The sequence below is a fragment of the Chiloscyllium plagiosum genome, unplaced genomic scaffold (assembly GCF_037043375.1).
Source record: "Chiloscyllium plagiosum isolate Xiang-an unplaced genomic scaffold, Cpla_swu_hap1 HiC_scaffold_4, whole genome shotgun sequence".
Lineage (NCBI taxonomy): Eukaryota > Metazoa > Chordata > Chondrichthyes > Orectolobiformes > Hemiscylliidae > Chiloscyllium > Chiloscyllium plagiosum.
Window position 1 is genome coordinate 98,017,051 of NW_028270142.1, and position 20,486 is coordinate 98,037,536.

The 20,486-nt window shown below is 39.2% G+C and overlaps 1 protein-coding gene across 5 annotated transcripts in view; it reads left to right on the top strand.

The window, feature by feature from the left end:
* The first annotated feature begins 5,572 nt into the window (after positions 1 to 5,572).
* The window catches only part of LOC122549026 (transcription factor E2F5-like), a 77,997-nt gene continuing 63,083 nt past the window's right edge, over positions 5,573 to 20,486 (top strand). For 3 of the 5 annotated variants that reach the window (XR_015757007.1, XM_087986504.1, XM_087986502.1), the window contains exons 1-4: positions 5,573 to 5,795; positions 9,737 to 9,846; positions 16,669 to 16,830; positions 20,348 to 20,391. Coding sequence is in view for 4 of the 5 variants with exons in the window: in XM_087986504.1 (XP_087842630.1) it covers positions 5,625 to 5,795; positions 9,737 to 9,846; positions 16,669 to 16,830; positions 20,348 to 20,391 (487 nt within the window). In the remaining variant the exon portion in view is untranslated. The remainder of the gene's footprint in view (positions 5,796 to 9,736; positions 9,847 to 16,668; positions 16,831 to 20,347; positions 20,392 to 20,486) is intronic. The other 2 variants (XM_087986501.1, XM_087986503.1) reach the window with 2 other exon arrangements.

Sequence of the window (20,486 nt, forward strand, 5' to 3'; positions counted from 1 at the left end):
AATATCTCTAGGAACTCCTGCACAGATGTGCTAGAGCTGAAATGACTGACCTCCAACAACCAGAATTAATTTCCTATGTGTCAAGTACTGAGCCTTTCCCCTGATTCCCATTGGCTCCAGTTTTGCTGGACCTCCTTGATGCCTCACTTGTCAAACGCCACCTGTCATTCTCAACTCATCTTTAGGATCCAGCACTTTTGTTCATGTTTGAACCAAGGCTATAATGAGATCAGGAGCTGAGTGACCCTGTAGGAACCCAAACTGAGCAGGTTATTGCTGAGCAGGTGCAATTTGATAAGACTGTTGATAATGCCTTCCATCACTTTATTGATGATCGAGAGTAGACAGATGAGGAGATAATTTGTCCTGCTTTTTGTGTACAGGCCAGTCCTGGTTAATTTTCAACATTCTCGGCTAGATGGCAGTAACTGCACAGGAACAGCTTGGCTAAGGGAGTAACAAGGTCTGGAGCACAAGTCTCCAGTGCTATTGCTGAAATTTTGCCATGGCCCCTGGATTTTGCAGTATCCTGTAGTTCCAACTAGTTCTTGATATCACTTTGAATGAATCAAATTGGCTGAAGATCAGCATCTGTGGTGCTGGGGACCACTGGAGGATGCTGAGATGGATCATCCATTGGACAATTGTGGCTGAAAATTGCTGTGAATGCTTCAGCCTTATTTTTTACACTGATGTGTTGGGCTCTTCAGTCATTGAGGATGGCGATATTTGCAGAGCTTCCTCTGGTGTAGCAGAACTGAGAGCTCAGATCTGTTGATAGTGCTTGCTGCTTATGCTATTTGACACACATATTGTCTTGTTCGGTAGCTTCACCAGTTTGACACCTCATTTTTAGGTATTCCTTGCTGGTCCTTCTGCCCACTTAATTGAACCAAAGTTGATCTGATGACTTGATAGCAATGATTGAAAGAGGGATATGCCAGGCCTTTGGGTTGCAGATTGTGTTGGGAGTAAAATTGTGTTGCTGTTGATGGCCCACAACACCTCATGGATGTCCAGTTGCTCGATCTCTTTGAAGACTATCCTATTTAGCACAATGATAGTGCCACACAACACGATGGAGGTTATTCTGAATGTGAAGGTGGACTTCGTCTCCACAGGACTGTGCAGTGGTCACTCTTACCGAGACTGTCACGGACAGATGTATCTGCAGCTGGCAGATTGTGAAGAATGAGGTCAAGTATGTTTTTCCCTTTTGTTGGTTCCCTCACCACCTACTGCAGGTCAGCAGTTATGTCCTTTCAACACGGCTCAATCACTCGTGCTGCTATCGAGCCACTCATGGTGGTGGAAATTGAAATCCTCCTCCCAGAGAACATATTTCTTCCTTGCCACCCTTGGTGATTTCTCCAGGTGTTTTCAACATGGAGGAGTACTGATTCATCAGCCGAGGGAAGACAGTATATGTCATCAGCAGGAGATTTCCTTGTCCACATTTAACAATGCCATGAGACATTATTATGTCTGGAGTCAATGTTGAAGACTCCCTGCTGACCTTGTATTGCTGTGCCACCACCTCGACTGGGCCTGTCCTGCTGGTTGGACAGGACATATCCAGGGATGGTGATGGAGGTATCTGGGACATTGTCTGCAAGGTATGATTCCTGCAAAGCGAGCTGTCATTACTACAGAATAAAAATCTTTAAAGAAGACAAAATAGCTCTTTACATTAGAAAGCTATGACATCAGAAATAGTTTTGCTAAGAAGATGTAATTTCAGAGGTGGGCCACACAGAACACAAAATTGGACATCCTGAAGAAAACAATTATTGCGGTATTGAAAAGCTTCTAATCTGGGTAGAAAGACAGAAGATAAACCAGTAAATACACTCCTGTACATAATTAGGAGCATAGCAGATAATGTTGTTGCTCACTGGTCATGTCATTTGTTAATAAAACATGAGATAAATTTGACAAAGCCTTTACAATTCAGTCAACCACAGAACTAATAAAATTCCTAAGGGCAAGGTTAAACAAAATGGTGCTATATCCATGTGACTCTATGAATACTTCCATTAGTGATCTCTACAGGCTATTAGAGAGATGCAACATGGTGACTTAATTTCAGAATTCATAAAAGACCAAATTCTTTGTCAGGCTTATTAGAGTTCAAAGAAGACTTAAAAATAGAGAAATTCACATGATGAATGTAGCAGATGTCTAGAAGCAAAATTGATAGATCCTCAGAGGGGAAGATAAAAGTTGGCACATCTGATCCAAAGAATCTATTAAATTTATTCAGGTACAAAGCACCAAAAGACAATTTATGCCAATGCAGTGAGTAGGACATACGCTGGACACTAAATACCCATGCCAATTCTGTGGAACAAAATAACTTCAGATGAGTGATTACCACCCAGCTTTTAAAATCAAATGTTTTCTGTGGCTGTGCTGGTACACAGCCATAGAAAAGACCAAAGAATAACTCACATGAAGAAATGAACGAAGTAAAACACTTTGCAGTAGAGGATAAACAAAACTTCCTAGAGAAAATCAATGGAATGTTGCTTTTTGTCAATGGAAATCTTACTAATTTTAATTTGGAACACGGGAGCTATGTCATAATATTATCAGATAGTAAGCCTCAATTTACCAAATACTACTTAAAATTGTAAGAATATCAAATACATGGTCCAACTGACATTGCACTTAACAGTAAAGAGTCAAAAAGTGTGGTGCTGAAAAATCACAGCAGGTCAGGCAGCATCCGAGGAGCAGAAGAATCTTGAAGGCTGCCTGATCTGCTGTGTTTTTCCAGCACCACACTTTTTAACTCTGGCTCTCCAGCATTTGCAATCCTCACTTTCTCTCACTTAACATTAAAGGTATGCTACAAGCAAAATAGGCTTTACCAAATACTAGAAACCGAGGTGGATATCACAACCAATAATTTTCACTCTTGAGTAGAATGACATATAATTTCATTCAAAAGGTGGAAGAGTTAAACATAAAATGGTCAAGGAAAAGCTGGTAGAAATTTTTCTGGGTTCCATTAGCTCATCGTAGTACCGAAATAGAAAAGCAGACTCTCCTGGTATTATCTATTTATACAAAAAATAAAACTCATAAATAATATGAAAAGCTGAGACTGTAACAGTTCCACTGAAATGTTTCCAATGCTTTCAAAACAGAAGAGACTTCATATTCCAAGTGGGAGCAAGGTTCAAGAAGTGCAAGCAATGAAGCAGCAAATGAATTGCTTACACCTTTTGTGAATATGTGCAATGAGAAAGAGAGACAATGGAAGCATCTATAACCGAAGTGGATAGCTATGTAATCCTATTTAAAGTCTGCTATTAGGGGCTGAGGTTATTCGGAAGGGACAAGGTTAAGTGTAATGACCTCACCTTCTATAGGAGAATCACCAACAATAATGAAGGGTATGACATCAAGCAGGAATGAATCTCCAGTTACCACATTTGAAGAAGTGATCAAGCTGGTTTTACCAATAATTCAATCACTGAGGGAGAAAGCCCAAAATATTAAACAATTTGAAGCAATATGCTGACCTACTTCAGCAAAGAATTCCAAGTAGAATCAGATTCACTGAAAGAACTGCGAAAGCTGGAAATCAGAGACAAAAACAGAAATTACTAGAAAAGCTTAGTAGGTCTGGCAACATCTGTGGAGAGAAATCAAAGTTAATGTTTTGGGTCCAGTGACCCTGCCTTAGAGCTGATGGTAGCTAGAAAAATGTTGTTTTTTATGTATAAGATAGGGTGTGGGGAGGAGGCAAGGAGTAAACAATAGGTAGGGAGAGGGCTCAAAGGGAGAGAAGGACAGTTGAACTGACAAAGGAGTGGATAACAATTAGGCGAAGAGGATGAATAGCCATTAATGAGGAATGTTAGTGGATAACAATGGATTGCATGTAATAGCAGACTACGCGATAACAAGGCCTGGAGTGTAGGGTTGGGGTGAGGACATAGGAGAAACACAAGCCCTAAAGTTGTTGACTTGATTTGGAATCCAGAAGACTATAGAGTGCCCAAGTGGAATATGAGGTGCTGTTATTCCAGCTTGCACTAAGCTTCACTGGAGCACACAGCAAGCCTGAGTCAGAAATGTTAGTTAGGAAACAGAGTAGTGTGTTGAAGTGGCAGGCAACTGGGAGTTCAGGTTCTTTTTTGCAGATGGAACGTAACATGCTGCAAAGCTGTAACCCAGTCTATGTTTTGTTTCCGCAATGTAGTGGAGTCACGAGCTATTTGAATCTACCAACAATTTTCGTAGTACTGTTTATTTGATATAATGATGTGGGGCTTTTCATATCAATTTTATTACACAAAATTTGACACCAAATCAGAAAAAAAGTGGAGCAAATGTTCAAAGCTTGGTCAAAGAGGTAGGATTTTAAGGAACATCATAAAAACAAGTCAAAGAGGGTTATAGGTGCAGGCAAATAACAGAGTAGTCACTAATGATTAAACAATTCAAATCCAGGATGCTGAAGAGCTAAGAATTGCAGGAATCCAGATATTTTGCAAGCTTGTGGGGTTGGATGTGATTTCAGCAAGATAGTTCTGGTGATATACAGATCCAATATACCTTCGGAACATTTTGTTCACTGTTTTTTCACAAATTCTGCCAGATCTGCTGAATTTCTCCAGCACTCTTATTTATTTTACAGATTTACAGCATCTACAGTATTTACGTGTGTGTGTGTTTCTGTACAAAGTTAAAGATCACACAACACCAAGTTGTAGTCCAACAGGTTCATTTGGAAGCACTAGCTTTTGGAGCACTGCTCCTTCATCAGATGGTTGTGGAGTACAAGATCATAAGACACAGAATCTATAGCAAAAGTTTACAGTGTGATGTAATTGAAATTATATATTGAATTGTTGGATTGTTTAAGTCTCTCATCTTTTAGAATGAACATGTTGGTTTCAGTTCTTTCATATGTAAATTACAGAATTGTTTTAAAGTTACATTCTCAAATGAACTTTAACAATTGGTGTCATTTCGGCCCAGATAGTGCATTTAAGGTGTGAGCTGCCCTGTGTGAGACTGTCTGTGCCACAAGTCAGACTAATTCTAATCGTTTAAAAAAAACGGACTTACAGAATCTAACATGGATTCAGGCAGTTTTTGAGCAAATTAAAATGTAATTCTGCAAGTACAAATTCACCTCACAAACTTATATGTGTGAGTGTGTGTCTGCATGTGAGTGTCTGCGTGGTTGGGGGGGGTTATGATTGTCAGTGAGACGTGTGTGACTATAAACGGATATAAGTCTGTGAGAGGGTGCATGTGTGCCTGTGGAAATGTATGTGGTTGTACACCCCGGCATCTTCAAATCATAAACTGCCTGTGGCGGTCTACGGAATTCTGTTCAGACTGTAAGTTTGATTTCATTAAACGCTTCTTTTCACTAGTACCTAGAGCCACGACGTGAGACCGTGACTAAACAACGTTCGACCTATTCCACCAACTGTCACCGAGATATTGTGCGCTGCCCCGTTACTATAGTGTTGCTGTGTCGCAGACGTCACTTCCTGGATTTTGAACACAGTTCCGCGGTGTCTGATTGGCTGGATGGTCTTCAAAGTGGGGTGGGTGGTGAAGCTATAGCCGTCGCGACGTCACAATTGTCCGCGGTGATGGCCGAGTCTGGCCGTGAGGAAAGCGGTTGGAACGGCACGGGTCATGGAATCCGAGGTTCGGGCTCGAGCCCGGCCTCAAGCCGCCACGAGAAGAGTCTCGGGCTCCTTACCACACGATTCGTGTCGTTGCTGCAGGAGGCCAAGGACGGTGTGCTGGACCTCAAGCAGGTCAGGCCAGGCCAGGGGAGGGAGTACATGTGTGAAAATAACCTGCGAGGCAGCACCTGCTGCTGACCAGTCCAACAGTTTCCTCACTATTCATGAAGCACAGTCTTCACACGTTTTACTTCATCCTTGCTGGTTCACATTTAGCGGAGCTGGAGGCTCCCCAAAACCGAGTCATTTGTGACACAGGCAGTCTCTATGCAACCATGTACAATGTTTTCTTTAATTTTCAAGTTGGAGCTGTGTTTTATAAACCAGGGAATGATCGTTCTCAAACTTATAAAATATTTTGTGCTGACTCTGGAATGGGTTACTAAGCTGATTCATTACCAAACGTACATTAGGCAACTGTTTCAAGACCAAGTACTAGTTATATATTATTAATCGACCTGTTGAGACATGTCGGTGTCTGTTTCGACACGGCTCTCGAACAGTTGGAACTTGAACCCAGAGGCAGGGGCACTACCACTTGCACCACAAGAGACCACAAAGAGCAATTTTATAATGCCTTAACAATGGCTTACTATTAAAATTGAATGACCAGTCGAAGATATTAAAGAAGGGTGACCTAAAGTTTGTGTAGTGCTTTATTTAAAATTATGGACACTAGTATATAATGAAAGGAGGATGAAATCCAAGAATGAAAAGTTTGTTATTGTGGATGGGGTCTTTGTAACACTCTCAAATAAGTTGCATTTAAGAGGGGTAAAACAGAGAAATTTAAATTCTGTTATTTTAAAATCCTGAGCATTGGCAGCTGCTTACCTCTTTTGGCTCACTCATGTATAAAGAGTCTGTGAAATTGCCTGGAGTATGAAATTTTTAAATGAAGGGCTAATCCGGAAAACATTGTGATATTTACATTTAGTGTTCACAAAGGGGCAGATCAAGTTTTTCAAAGTAGATAGGCTGATGTTGGACACAAAGTGGGTAATCCAGTAGCAGTGGAAGCTTTTTTTTTCAACTTTTTTTAATGGTTACGATTGAAGTCACTTGGGCTGCTGAAATTGTCAGCGGTCATGTCCACCCAAGATAGAGGTAGGCAAGAGTTGCAATCACAATAGGATAGAAGATAAACATAGTAAATTTATAGTGGGGCCAAAGGTGAGATCAGTGTTCCCAGTTTTCATTTGGAGGGAATTGCTGTTCATCGAAGACTGAGTGTTAGACTATACAGAGAGAGATGGTGAATAGGAGGTCAAATTGTATTTGGAGTGAAAGTGATCCCATGCCTGTGGATTATGTCACCAAAAGGATGGTACCACAGAAAACGAAGCTGCAGATTGATTTTGAGAAGGTACAGCATTGACTTGAGTTGAAATGAGAGCTGTTAGGATTGATAGTTATGATATGATTCCATATATAGGTGTAGAATCTTAATGAGGACAGTTTCACCAAGATTGATGGCAGAGCAGGTGAAATTTGCAAAGACACTGGAGGAGTGATGAATTATGTTCACAATAAAGGAACGTCTCTCAGTTCTGATTAACATTTGTATTTCAACCAACACTATGAACAATACATTATCTACTCATTTATCTCTTTAAATGAAACCTGTTGCATGCAGGTTAACTCCCACATAAATTGAAATGAAGTGCTTTTCAGCTAAGTTTGTGTTTTGTTTAAATTGAAATATTTTTCAGTCCTGATTATTTTGTAGTTAATCTTGTATTACATTCTCTACTTAAATCTGCATCCTTTTTTAGACCAACATTTCAATGGCTTCTCATCGGGATCATCTGAAATGTCTGTCTATGATTTATTTTAGAAGATGAATGAACTTAATTTATATTTTTTGAAAGTCTGGTAAAGTGATTCTAGAATTAATACTGGGGTTTCGGATTTTAGACAGAATTGTCATGTTTGATTTCCTGTGATTTTTTTTTGTTTACTGGTGATTTTTGTCATTAACAGTCCCTTTAAAAACTGTAAATCGAAGTGCCAATTTTATTAAACTCTTGTCTGCATGAACAAAGCAGAAGAAAATTAAGTAGAACCTTAATTACTTGGAACTTTAACTTACATTGAAAATATGTGAATGTATTTGGGAGGACTATAACTCTTAAGATCAGCACTGTTCATCCTAAAGAAACAAATTGCATTTTCATAGTGACTTCAGTGAACCACATTCTTGATGAAGGGTTTATGCCGGAAATGTTGACTCTCCTGCTCCTTGGATGCTGCCTGACCTGCTGTGCTTTTCCAGCACCACACTTTTGACTATGATGTCCCAGACAATTTACAGCCAAATATTTTTGAAGTATAATTGCTTTATGTAGGCATAAAATAAAGTATGACTAGCTTTGCTGCAGCTCTCATAGGGTTGAAATAATGATGGGAGGAGACTCAGCAGCCAGTCTGTACAAAGCAAGCTCTCCAAACAACCGTGTGAAAATGACAAATATTTTTTAGTGATGCTGACGAAGCAATAAATATTGGCTTCAACATGAGGGGCAACTATCAATTTAAATTCCTTCCCCATGTCATAATTAAAATCAACCTGCATTAACACTTCTAAATGTGCTGAATCAAAATAATCTTCTGTGAAATAATAAACCCTCAGATCTAGAATGTTTTATTATGAATGCTGGACTGTAGAATGCTAAAAGGGGCTGTTAGCAACACATTATACACATCCATTCCTCCTTCAAGATGAAAGTCTGTTGGAAAAAGTATTTAGGACTCTTTAAAAGAGCATTGCTAAAGTTATAGATTTTCCTTGGGGGATGATGGCAAGATAATTAATTTCAGAATAGAAAAGATCTTCCAATCAAAATTTCAAGGATTAAACAATGATATGGTACATAAAGGACCACTACCCTCCTCCACTGAGAATAATGTTTTGTATCTTTCTCAACCATATGAGAGACTGGACAAAACAGCACTCCCTCGCTACAGTACACATCTGACGATCAATATTTTGTGCTCAAGTCTTTGGAGTTGACCTTCTGCCTATGATAGTGCTATCCACTGAGCTTCAGTTGAAACTGCAATTGCTGATCTTATTAGTTTTTTATAATTTCTGAAATATTGTTGCTTCCCAATCCCATCCTGTTCTCCCGAGTCAGAGACCAGCCTGTTACTTTTTGTACAATTTTTTGTTCTGCTTGAAATTTTCATTGGAGGATCTTTTCTATTCTGATATGAATTATCTTGCCATCTTCCCTTGCAAAAAACAAATACCTTAGTAATACTTTTTTTAAAAAATGCTGATATTTTTTCCAGTAGATCTTCACCTTGAAGGTGGAATGGATTTGTGTAATGCAATGCCAACAGTCTCTTTTGGCATTCTACAGCCCAGCTTTCAAAATAAAAACATTCTAGATTTGAAGATTTATTATTTTACAGGAGACTATTTTGATTCAGCTCTTTAGAAGTGTTGATGCAGATTGGTTTTGAGTTGTACGTGACCAGGAGAAAGAATTTAAATTAATTTTGTGAACTAACTATTTTTCAACCTTTTCTTGTGCCCTAAGAAAATGATATCAACAACCTTGGCTTTGCTTGTTGAAGCACCTATCTCAAATATCTCCACAATAAAGACATCCTTATCATTCTTGTACATGATATGCTTTTAGAATTGTGGGGACTGCAATTTTATTCCGGAAGGTGTGCAGAATCTTGCTTTCCTCTCCACAGGTACTACCTGACCTACTGAGTATTTCCAGTATTTTCTGTTTATATTTCTTAGTTTGTGCTACTCTCACTTCCATGTCTATTTTCTTATTGTACAATTCCTTTAAGAAGAGAATATGAACTCTAGACATCTACCAGTTATTCCCAAGCACACTAAAGTTATGCTATGTTATGAGCATCTTGCCAAATGAATCATGAATCTGATATTTATTTTTCATGTACTTAGAAACCCTATTACAAATCAAAATAGAACTTAACATTTTAGTAAAAATAAATGTATTCAGTGTTTTCTTGCTTTTTATCAACAGGCTGCTGACACACTTGCAGTGAGACAGAAAAGAAGAATCTATGATATCACCAATGTATTGGAAGGAATTGGATTAATCGAAAAGAAATCAAAAAATAGTATCCAGTGGAAGTAGGTTAAAGTAACACCATTATTTTATAGATGCGTATGTATGCACTTAAACTCTGAAATTATAATGAAGTCTACAGATATAAAAAGCCTGCAAAGGAGCAAACAATGAGAAGCAAAGGACCAGATTTCAGGAAATATTAATGTTGTGAAATGTGCAGACACATTGCAGATTAAATTTAATGCAAAAAGCATAACGGTCATTTTTGATCGAGAAATGTGAGGCAATATCAATGGTAGAATTTTAAAGAGCAGAGAATGCTGGACGTTCACATTCATATATCTTCAAAGACTTTATACATTTAAAAAATGGTATAGAATGGTAGGCAATAGAAGGAGAGATATATCTTGGAGAAGTGAGGAATTGTATTCAACCTTGATTTATTACTGTTTAAGACTCTGCTGGAGTATAATGGCCAATTGTGGACAACCCACTTGAGCAACGTGTGAAGACCCTGGAGAGGGTGCAGTGAGGGGTTTTACGAGAATCATACCACCGCTTGGTATGGGAGAGGGGGGGATTCAGTTTTTAAGACAGCAGCAATGCTGGAATTGTTTTTTACGGTGTAACAGTGAAAAGAAGTAGTCAAAATTATGAAGGATTTTGATAAAATAAGTAAGGAAACACTCCTTCCATTGGAAGAAGGGCTGTTATCAGAAGACACAGATTTAAGATAATTGGTAGAAGAACCACATGGATTGAGAATTTGTGAAATTCCAACAATACTTAGAAGCACAGCAATGGCCATCGTAAATCGGCCCTCTAAATTGGCACCATTTCACCACCTTCAACATTTACTCTCTCCACCACTGAGGCAGTAGTACCAAATATGCTTTACAAGGAATACTGCAGCAAAGCTTCTTCGACAGCACTTTCCATTCCTCTGACTCTAATACCTATAAGGGTAGCAAATAAATGTGAGTGTCACCACCTGCAAATTTTCCTCCAAATTATGCAAAACCATAAGCCCGTAAGGTATAGGATCGAGTCTGCTCCACCATTTCATCAAATGGTGATCTATTTGTCAAACAATTCTCCTGCCCTCTCCCCATTGATCCCCTTACTAATCAAGGGCCCAACTATCCTGTCTTAACTACACTCAATGACTTGGACTTCACAACCTTCTTATGCAGTAGGTTACACAGATTCACCACCCTCTGGCCAAAGAGGTTCGTCCTCATCTCTGTTCTAAATAGTAATCTGTTTACTTCAATGTTGTGCCTTTGGATCCTAGTGGAAATATCTTCTCTATGTCTGCTGTATCCAGGCATCTCAGTATTCTGTAAATTTCAATAAAATTGCTCCCTTGTCCTTGTAAACTCCATTGAGTACTAACTTGGAGTCCTCAACCGCTCCTTATATAACAAGCCCTTCATTCTCAGGACCATTCTTGAGAACTTCTTCTGGACCCTCTCCCAAGATTAGCCCATCCTTAGATACAGTATCCTAAACTACTCTCAATATTCCAAAGGCAGTCTGACCAGAGCCTTATGCAGTCTTAACAGCATATCCCTTTTCTTGTATCCTAGACCTTTTGAAATGTGTGCCAACATTGTATTTGCCTTTCTAACTGCCAAATGAACCTGCATGTTAACCTTAAGAGAATCCTGAACTAGGACTCCCAAGCTCCTTTGTGCTTCAGATTTCCAATGCCTGTCCGTATTTCTCTATTCTTCCTTTCACTTTCCCACATTGTATTCCATTTGCCACTTCTTTGTTCACTGTCCTAGTCTAATCAAGTCCTTTTGCGGACTACCTGCTTTCTTAACACTATCTGTCCATCCACTTTGTACAACACATTCTGACTTGGAAATATATTGCTAGTCCTTTACTGTCACTGGGTCAAAATCCTGGAACTCCTGAGCAGTAATGTGGATTTATCTGCATCACATGGACTGCAGCAATTCAAGAAAGTGACTTTCTACCATCACCTTGAAAGGAAATGAGGGATGGGCAATAAATGGTGCCCTTGCCAGCAACACCTGCATCCCATGATAAAATGTTTTAAAAATAGTGATTTTTTTGCCAGATCGGTGCCTGGGGAAATGGCAGAAACATTCAATAATACATTTCAAAAAACAATTAGAAATACAATCAAAGAGAAACAAAAATGCTGAGTGTTGGGAAAACAGCAACCAAGTAGCACTGGATCACTCTTCTGAAGAGTTGGCACAGTCACAGTGCCATGGCCACCTTCTATGTTATGTAATTATGTTTATTTGTTGGTACATAATATAACATTACACACTTGCAGATGCATAACTTAATATTTCTGCCCTGCCTATACTTTGCCTCTTGCTCAATTCTATATCTTCTCAACTCCAACACCAAGATGAGCACTGTATTCCACAGCATCCATGTATCTGAGTCCTATAAAAGTTCCATCTCAAATGATGACATCTTCTGCTACTCAGGCCTTGTGCACCAATCAGTTTTTGTTCTCTTTCTGCTCTGTCTCTGTCAAGTAATCTCTGCAGCACAGAAACTTGTGGCTATTTCACTAAGATTTCCCTTTTGTGCTTTAAGTCAGTTCTTATCGACAAATGTAATTGTACTTTTCTCATGGAGGTTGGTGTCTCAAGAAATGCTAATCTGTTATTGTGTCTCAACTTTCTGGTCACATCTCTACTGTTACAAGTCATGCCCACTGCTCTCAGATTTCTAGGCCACTCTCCTAGTACTTTTAAATCCCATAGCTACTCCTCCTACAACTACCTGCTCCAGTACTGATGCATACTTTCATGCTTTTTGGAAAAAAGTGTTTCTTTGCCAAAATATACATACAATTTAATTAAATAAATGAATTAATGTTAAGGCTGTTAATCTTATAGTAGATGTTTTCAGTTTCAATTTTATGTTATTTCATTAAGTATATAATACACTGAAATTAAAATGCAGTTACCTTTGTTTAATTACAATAATTGGTGGTCCTGATAATTTTGTTACTATATTCTTACAAATTTAGCCATAGATACTTTAGCGCGTTTACCGGAATCAGTAACATTTGCAACTAGTGAGTGTCTGTTTTTATGGAAGTTGACTCTTTAATGGAACTTTGGGTTGTAACTGAATTGGTCATTGAGACCCTCAGATATCTATCTTTTTGCATGCATGTTTCTTCAGATGGTATGCTGAGTTCACACTAGGTGAAGTAAGGCTTGATTCAATTTACTAAACCGTTATATTTCACAATAAAGTAAATGTGTTGAGCAGCAGTTATGATTAGATCCTCTTAAATTAGCAAAACCCTTCATGTAATATAATAATGAATGTGCTATACTACCTTTTCCCTTCAGTGATTATCTTAAACAGGATAAATTCTGCACTTTTTTTGTTACTATGCAGGCCAAAATATCCAGGATCCTTCCTGGGTCATTTTACTGCTTGCCTGTCATCTCCTCGATCAAGCTGTTAAAAAGCCTGACTCCTGTATTACGTTTTGGTCAAATTCTCTCAAAAGTGTAGAACCCAACAGCAAGCTTTGCATTGACTGCTGCCCACATTAAGTTAATAGGATTGTAATTACAGTCAATGTATCAGCATCTGTTAGAATCTTTGGTTAACTGCTTGTTTCCTAAGTGCTGGTTATTAGACCCCATCTGAAATTAATGCATATAGTATCAGTCCTGTTGCCCTATGAATTTATTCCTTTGAGTACTATGATTGTTTCAGTAGTAGCAATCTTGATGTTTATTACATCAAGGTCCTAATGTGCCAACGTAGTCTGAATTCTTTATATAAAAAGGTAACTTGACTGTAATAGCACATCCTCCAGCTTGCCAGTAGCAAGGCAGTTCCTTTCATCAATGTCTGTTCATGTGGTGTGGAAGCTGTTGGAGAAAATACTGAGCGACAGGATTTATTCAGATTTGGAAGCAGATGGGCTTGTTAATGATAGGCAACATGACTTTGTGCAGGATAGGTCATGTCTCACAAACCCAACTGAGTGTTTTCTGGTGGATTATATAGATTCTAGTAAGGCGTTTGATAAGGTACTTCATGGCAGCCTGGTACAAAGGGTAGAGTCTTTTCGGCATCCAAGGTGTGCTGACTAAATGGATACAGAACTGGTTTGGCCACAGAAGACAGAGAGTAGTGATGGAAGGCTGCTTTTCAGAATGGAGATCAGTCACTAGTGGTGTTCCACAAATATCAGTGCTTGGATCTTTGTTGTTTGTAATGTATATAAATGATCTGGAGGAAAATGTATATGGTTTGATCCGGAAGTATGTGGATGACACCAAAAGTGACAGATTTGCAGACAGTGAGGAGGATTGTCAAAGGATATACAGAGAAACCTTGATTATCTGGAATTCGGTTATCCGAATATCGGATTATCCGGCAACGTGGCAAGTTCCCGATGCTCAGCAAAACTATGTTATCCGCATTCAATTATCCCGAATTCAATTAACCGAACAAAATGCTCCACACCCGTGGCCTTCAGATAATCGAGCTTCCTCTATAAAGCTAAAGTTTTATATAGCTGTTTCATAATTTGCCAGCTATTATATTTGATATCAAGGCCAGTGAAGACAAGTGTGTTGTATGCCTTCTTGGCCACCATATCCACCTGGTTTGCCAGTTTCAAAGATCTGTGGACCTGTACACCCGATCTCTCTATGTCAATGCTCCTAAGGGTTCTGCCATTTATTGTATAATTCGCACCTGAATTTGATCTTCCAGAATGGATTTTATTTGTCCAGATTAAACTCCATCTGCCATTTCTTTGCCCAAATCTGCAATCTATCTCTCTTCCACTGAATAGCCCATCCTTAATTACCATTGAGAGAATGCTGAGCCACCTTCTTGAATTGCTGTGGTCCACATGATTCAGGAACACACTCAAATCTGTTAGGAAAAGCATTCTTGGATTTGAATTTGAGGGTTACAGTTAAAGAATGGCAATTAAGCAAGGATGTTATGTAGCATGGCGAGGGGAGGGTGCATAGTTGCATGTAATATTGTTGCTGTGTATCTGCTATCTTTGTCTTTCTAGGTGGTTGAGGTTGTGATTTTGAAAGATCCTTTTGAAATAATCTTGGTGAGTTGCTGCAATGTATCTTTTAAATGGTACACATTGTGATTATTGTACATCAGTGGTGGAGGGAATGAAAATAGAACATGGTTAATAGAGTACCAATCTAGTGGGCTGCTTTGTCCATAGTGGTGTTGAACCGCTTGAGTGTTATTAAAACTGCACTCATCCAGGAAAGTGGAGAGCATTCCAACGACTCCTGAATCATGCCTTGTCAATGGTGAATATGCACTAGGGAGTCAGGAGGTGAGTTACTGTGAAATCCCAGATTCTGACCTGCTCTTGTAGCTGCAGTTTTTATTTGGCTGGTCCAGTTCAGATTTTGTGGTCAATAACGATGCCACAATGTTAATTCTGGGAGATTCAGTGATGGCAGTACCATTGAATGACAAGGGATGAAAGTTAGATTCTCTCCAATAGAGATGGTCATCTGACATTTGTATGAAGAAACTGTTACTTGCCATTTATCAGTATAAGCCTGAATGTTGCCTAGATCTTGTTTCTCTTGGAAACCCACTGCTTCAGTGTATGAGGAGTCCAGAATAATGAACATTTCCAAATGGGACCTCATTAGCAGCTGAATATGATTGGACTCTGAGAAACTCCTGCGGAGATGTCCAGGGGCTAAGATGATGGTCCTTTACTAACCACGTCTATCTCTTTTTTTGTGCTAGGTGGGACTCGAACCAATAGAGAGTTTTCTTCTTGTTTCCAATTGCTGTTGATTTTGCTAGGGATTCTTCATGCCACACATGGCCAAATGGTATTTTGCTGTCAAAGCTTTTGTTCATGTTTGGACCAAAAATGTAATGAGGTTAGGAGCTGACTGGCACTGGTGGAACCTAGACTGTGCACCAGCATGCAGATTTTGCTGAGCACATTTAATAGCTCTACCAAAGTTTCCTTCCATCATTGAGAGTAGATTAATGCAGTAGTACATGGCCAGTTCCGACCTATCCTTTTTTGATGTGGACAGGAGTAACTTGAACAATTTCCCACATTGGTAGGTTGATGTCAATGTTGTAATTGTACTGGAACAGTTTGGTTAGGGACATTGCTCATTCTGGGGCAGTACTATTACTAGAATATTGGCCGAATCCATAGCCATTACAGTTTCCAGTTCTTTCTGCTATTTTTTGATATCACATGGAGTGAATCACTGAAAACTGACATTTGTGATGCTGGGGACCTCAGAAGGAGTCAGATTTAGATCAGCCACTCTGGCTAAAGATGATTGCAAATTATTTCGCCTTGCATTTTGTGTTGATGTTCAGTCTGCATGATGCTGCTCATTGTGTGCTGTCTTTTGCACTTCTTGTATATACAATGGAATCTGGACAATAACGTGCTGAATTTTGACTGAGACATTGTGTAGAATAAAAATTTATTTTAGTATTAGAATGTCAAAAGCTATTTGAAAATGTAAAGTTATTTTTTGTCATTCATGTAGGAACAGAAAATGCTGGAGAAGCTCTGGTCTGGCCTGGCAGCATCTGTAGAGAGAAAAGCAGAGTTAAAGTTTCAAGTCCAATGATTCTTCTTCAGACTTGGGAAAGAATGGAACCCTGTTTTGAAGGAGAATCATTATGCTGGGAACATTAACTCCTGTTTCTCCACAGATGCTGCCAGACCTGCTCATTTGCTCTGTTTTTATTGCAGATTTCCAGCATCCAAAGTACTTTTGCTTTTAATTGATCCAGCAAATAATGTTGTCCTCCAATATATAAATGTTATAAAATTACTTCCCTACTTCACATTAGGCACATGTAACTTATGTTTCTTTTAATAGGGGTGTTGGTCCAGGATGCAACACTAAAGAAATCCTAGATCGATTGAGGTACCTAAAGGCAGAGATTGAAGAACTGGAAATGAAGGAGAAAGAACTTGATCAACAGAAGATATGGCTACAGCAAAGTATTGAAAATATAACTGACAATACACACAATAATAGATATCCTTTCTAGTTACAGAAAATAGTGTGCCTTTTGCATGATGTCAGCTTTCAAAGACATGTAATTTTAAATGCCACATACTCATATCTTTTAAGTATTCCTCACTGCTGTTCCAGGGACATTGAGCTAAGGGGCATGGTCACATCAAATTTCTGATTTAGAGAGGCAATATAGGTGTGATTGAATACCAATTCATACTTGTAATCACCTATAAATTGTAAATCTGTGATCTGAAGCAAATTGGGAAAATTAACACAAGTTAGATACTCCAGTTGTTGGGAGTCTGAAATAAAAACAATGGAAAAGTTTGAAAACATTCAGCTCATTGGGCAGCATTGTAGAAAGAGAAAAACAGTGTTTCAGATCAGTGATTTTTTTCAGAGGAAATTAGCAAAGTAACAGATTGTAAGCAAACATTGAGGCAGGAAAGTGAGTTTTTTTTTAAAAAGGCATTGACTGTGATATGGTTAAAGGCAGGGCTGAGAAATTGACAAAAGAGACAATGGTGCAATATAAAATAAAAAGTAGTGAGAAACAAAGGATCTGAAGGAGGTGTAAGCAGAATCAATTTCTGCAATTGCTGTCGGAAACTGCAGGGACAGAGGCTATGATCTGAAATTAATGAACGTGTTGAATCTGGAAGGCAATGAAGTGCCTGAAAAAAAGCAAAGAAGCTGTTCCTCAAACTCAGGTGGTTGATCTTTACTTGAACAGCACAAGAGACTGAAGGCAAAATAGGATTAGGCCACTGTTTTTCAATAGCAAGCATGTTATTGTAGTCAGACATTAGGACTGAATGAAAATGCTCTACAGAGCAAGTTAGAAAATGAGCATATTTTTTCTCATTATAGAAGAGACCACGTCATGAGCGGCGAATACAAAATACCAAATCTGAAAAAAAAAAACAAGTCAAATTCTTTTTGTATCTCAGAGGAATAAGAGAAAAGGACAGGTTTTGCTTTTTTTGTACTTGCAAGGAAATGTGCCATAGAAATGCAGGTGGTGTTAGGAGGGATTGAGTGGAGCAAAGTGGTGTGGAGGAAACTGCACTGTTTGGGCTGTTGTAAGAGGTGAGGAAGATGATTGGTGATATTATGAAAATAGCAAAGTCTTGAGATATTATGTGAAGTCAAGGTAACTCAGTTGTGCTTCTTTTGGGAAATGTGTGGGAACCAAAATGCAGGAACTGTAACTGACATGGTCACTGCCAACCATGGTGAAGAGGGATTTTTCAGAAGCACTGGTATGGCAGATGATAATAGGGAATACGGAATGGAAGTAATGCTTGAAGAAGTTTGGACAAGATAGGTGTGGAAACCGTTGAATGTGGAGTAGATATTTGATAGCTTATTCTCAGAAATGAAGACACAGAAATTCAGGAAAGATTTCGTCAAAGAAGGTAAGGAAGAAGTGGAAATTGAAAGCAGGGTAAATAAAATGTTCCAGTTTGGAGTGAGAGCAGGAAATGGCACGAATAGAGTCATTAATCCAATGAAAAAGGAAGTGTTTGGGGAGAGAACCTGAGTGGGACAAGAACAAGAAATCTTCTTTATATTCTACTGAAATACAAACATAGTACCATATAGATGTGGATAACAACACTTCTTTATTTGAAGGAAGTGTTTAAATTGCAAGACGTTGTTCAATGTGAGAACAAGTTCAGTTAGGTGCAGTGTGGTGACAGATCTGAACTGGTTGAGTTCCTGTTCAAGGAAGAAATATTGTGTCGTTAGGCTGTTTTGAGAGACAGTAAGAGATGTAAAAAGAGAGGTGGTGTGCTCGTACTGCAAATAAAAACAAATCTGGAGTCTAGAAACTGTTAAGTGTTGGAGGAAGTCAAAAGATTCAAGGATGGAGATAGGAAGAAACGGGCCACAGAGAGAGAAAGTAATTGAGATAAATCAGTCCTATAGGACAAGATCAAGGCAAAACAATGGACCTACCAAGGAAATCTTCTTTGAAATAGGAGCAACTAGAAGTAAATTGTTGTGGGATTTGGTATTTAGAGATTGGAGAAGGTGGTGGGATAAGAGTTTGAGAAGAAGCGGTGAAAGTCTTGCAAACAAGGTTTAATTTCTATTAGAGTCAGCATGTGGAGGGAAAGACCAGCGTGGGAAATCATGTCTCACAAACTTGATTGAGTTTTTTGAAGAAGTAACAAAGAGGATTGATGAGGGCAGAGTGGTAGATGTGATCTATATGGACTTCAGTAAGGCATTCGACAAGGTTCCCCATGGGAGACTGATTAGCAAGGTTAGATCTCATGGAATACAGGGAGAACTAGCCATTTGGATTCAGAACTGGCTCAAAGGTAGAAGACAAAGGATGGTGGTGGAGGGTTGTTTTTCAGACTGGAGGCCTGTGACCAGTGGAGTGTCACAAGGGTCAATGCTGGGTCCTCTACTTTTTGTCATTTACGTAAATGATTTGGATGCGAGCATAAGAAGTATAGTTAGTAAGTTTGCAGATGACACTAACATTGGAGGTGTAGTGGACAGCAAAGAGGGTTACCTCAGATTACAACAGGATCTGGACGAGGTGGGCCAATGAGCTGAGAAGTGGCAGATGGAGTTTAATTCCGATAAATGCGAGGTGCTGCATTTTGGGAAAGCAAATCTTAACAGGATTTATACACTTAATGGTAAGGACCTAGGGTGTGCTGCTGAACAAAGAGACCTTGGAGTGCAGGTTCATAACTCCTTGAAAATGGAGTCGCAGGGAGATAGGATAGTGAAGAAGGCGTTTGGTATGCTTTCCTTTATTGGTCAGAGTATTGAGTACAGGAGTTGGGAGGTCATGATGTGGCTGTACAGGACATTTGTTAGGCCACTGTTGGAATATTGCGTGCAATTCTGGTCTCCTTCCTATCGGAAAGTTGTTGTGAAACTTGAAAGGGTTCAGAAAAGATTTACAAGGATGTTGCCAGGGTTGGAGGATTTGAGCTATAGGGAGAGGCTGAACAGGCTGGGGCTGTTTTCCCTGGAGGGTCTGAGGCTGAGGGGTGACCTTATAGAGGTTTACAAAATTATGAGGGGCATGGTTAGGATAAATAGACAAACTCTTTTCCCTGGGGTCGGGGAGTCCAGAACTAGAGGGCATAGGTTTAGGGTGAGAAGGGAAAGATATAAAAGAGACATATGGGGCAACTTTTTCACACAGAGGGTGGTACGTGTATGGAATGAGCTGCCAGAGGATGTGGTGGAGGCTGGTACAATTGCAACATTTAAGAGACTTTTGGATGGGTATATGAATAGGAAGGGAGGGATATGGGCCGGGTGCTGGCAGGTGGGACTAGATTGGGTTGGGATATCTGGTCATCATTGACTGGTTGGACCGAAGGGTCTGTTTCCATGCTGTACATCTCTATGACTAAGGCTGAGCTTGGAAGAGATTGGATCAGAGCAGGTGAAAATGAAGAGAGAGGATCTGGAAAGGCATTGCTAAAGGTAATGATTCAGTACGAGTGTGATACTTAAAGGTGTTTATCGCTCTTTGACAATCTCCTTAACTTCTTACATTGGCTTATACAACACATGAAGATGTCTGCAAGTGTTTTCAAGGTTTGTTAACGTTTATCTTTAACTTCCTCTTTTTAATGTCCCAAATTTCTATCTTCTCCAAACCTGCATCTGTGTATTGTCAGTGTGTTCTCACA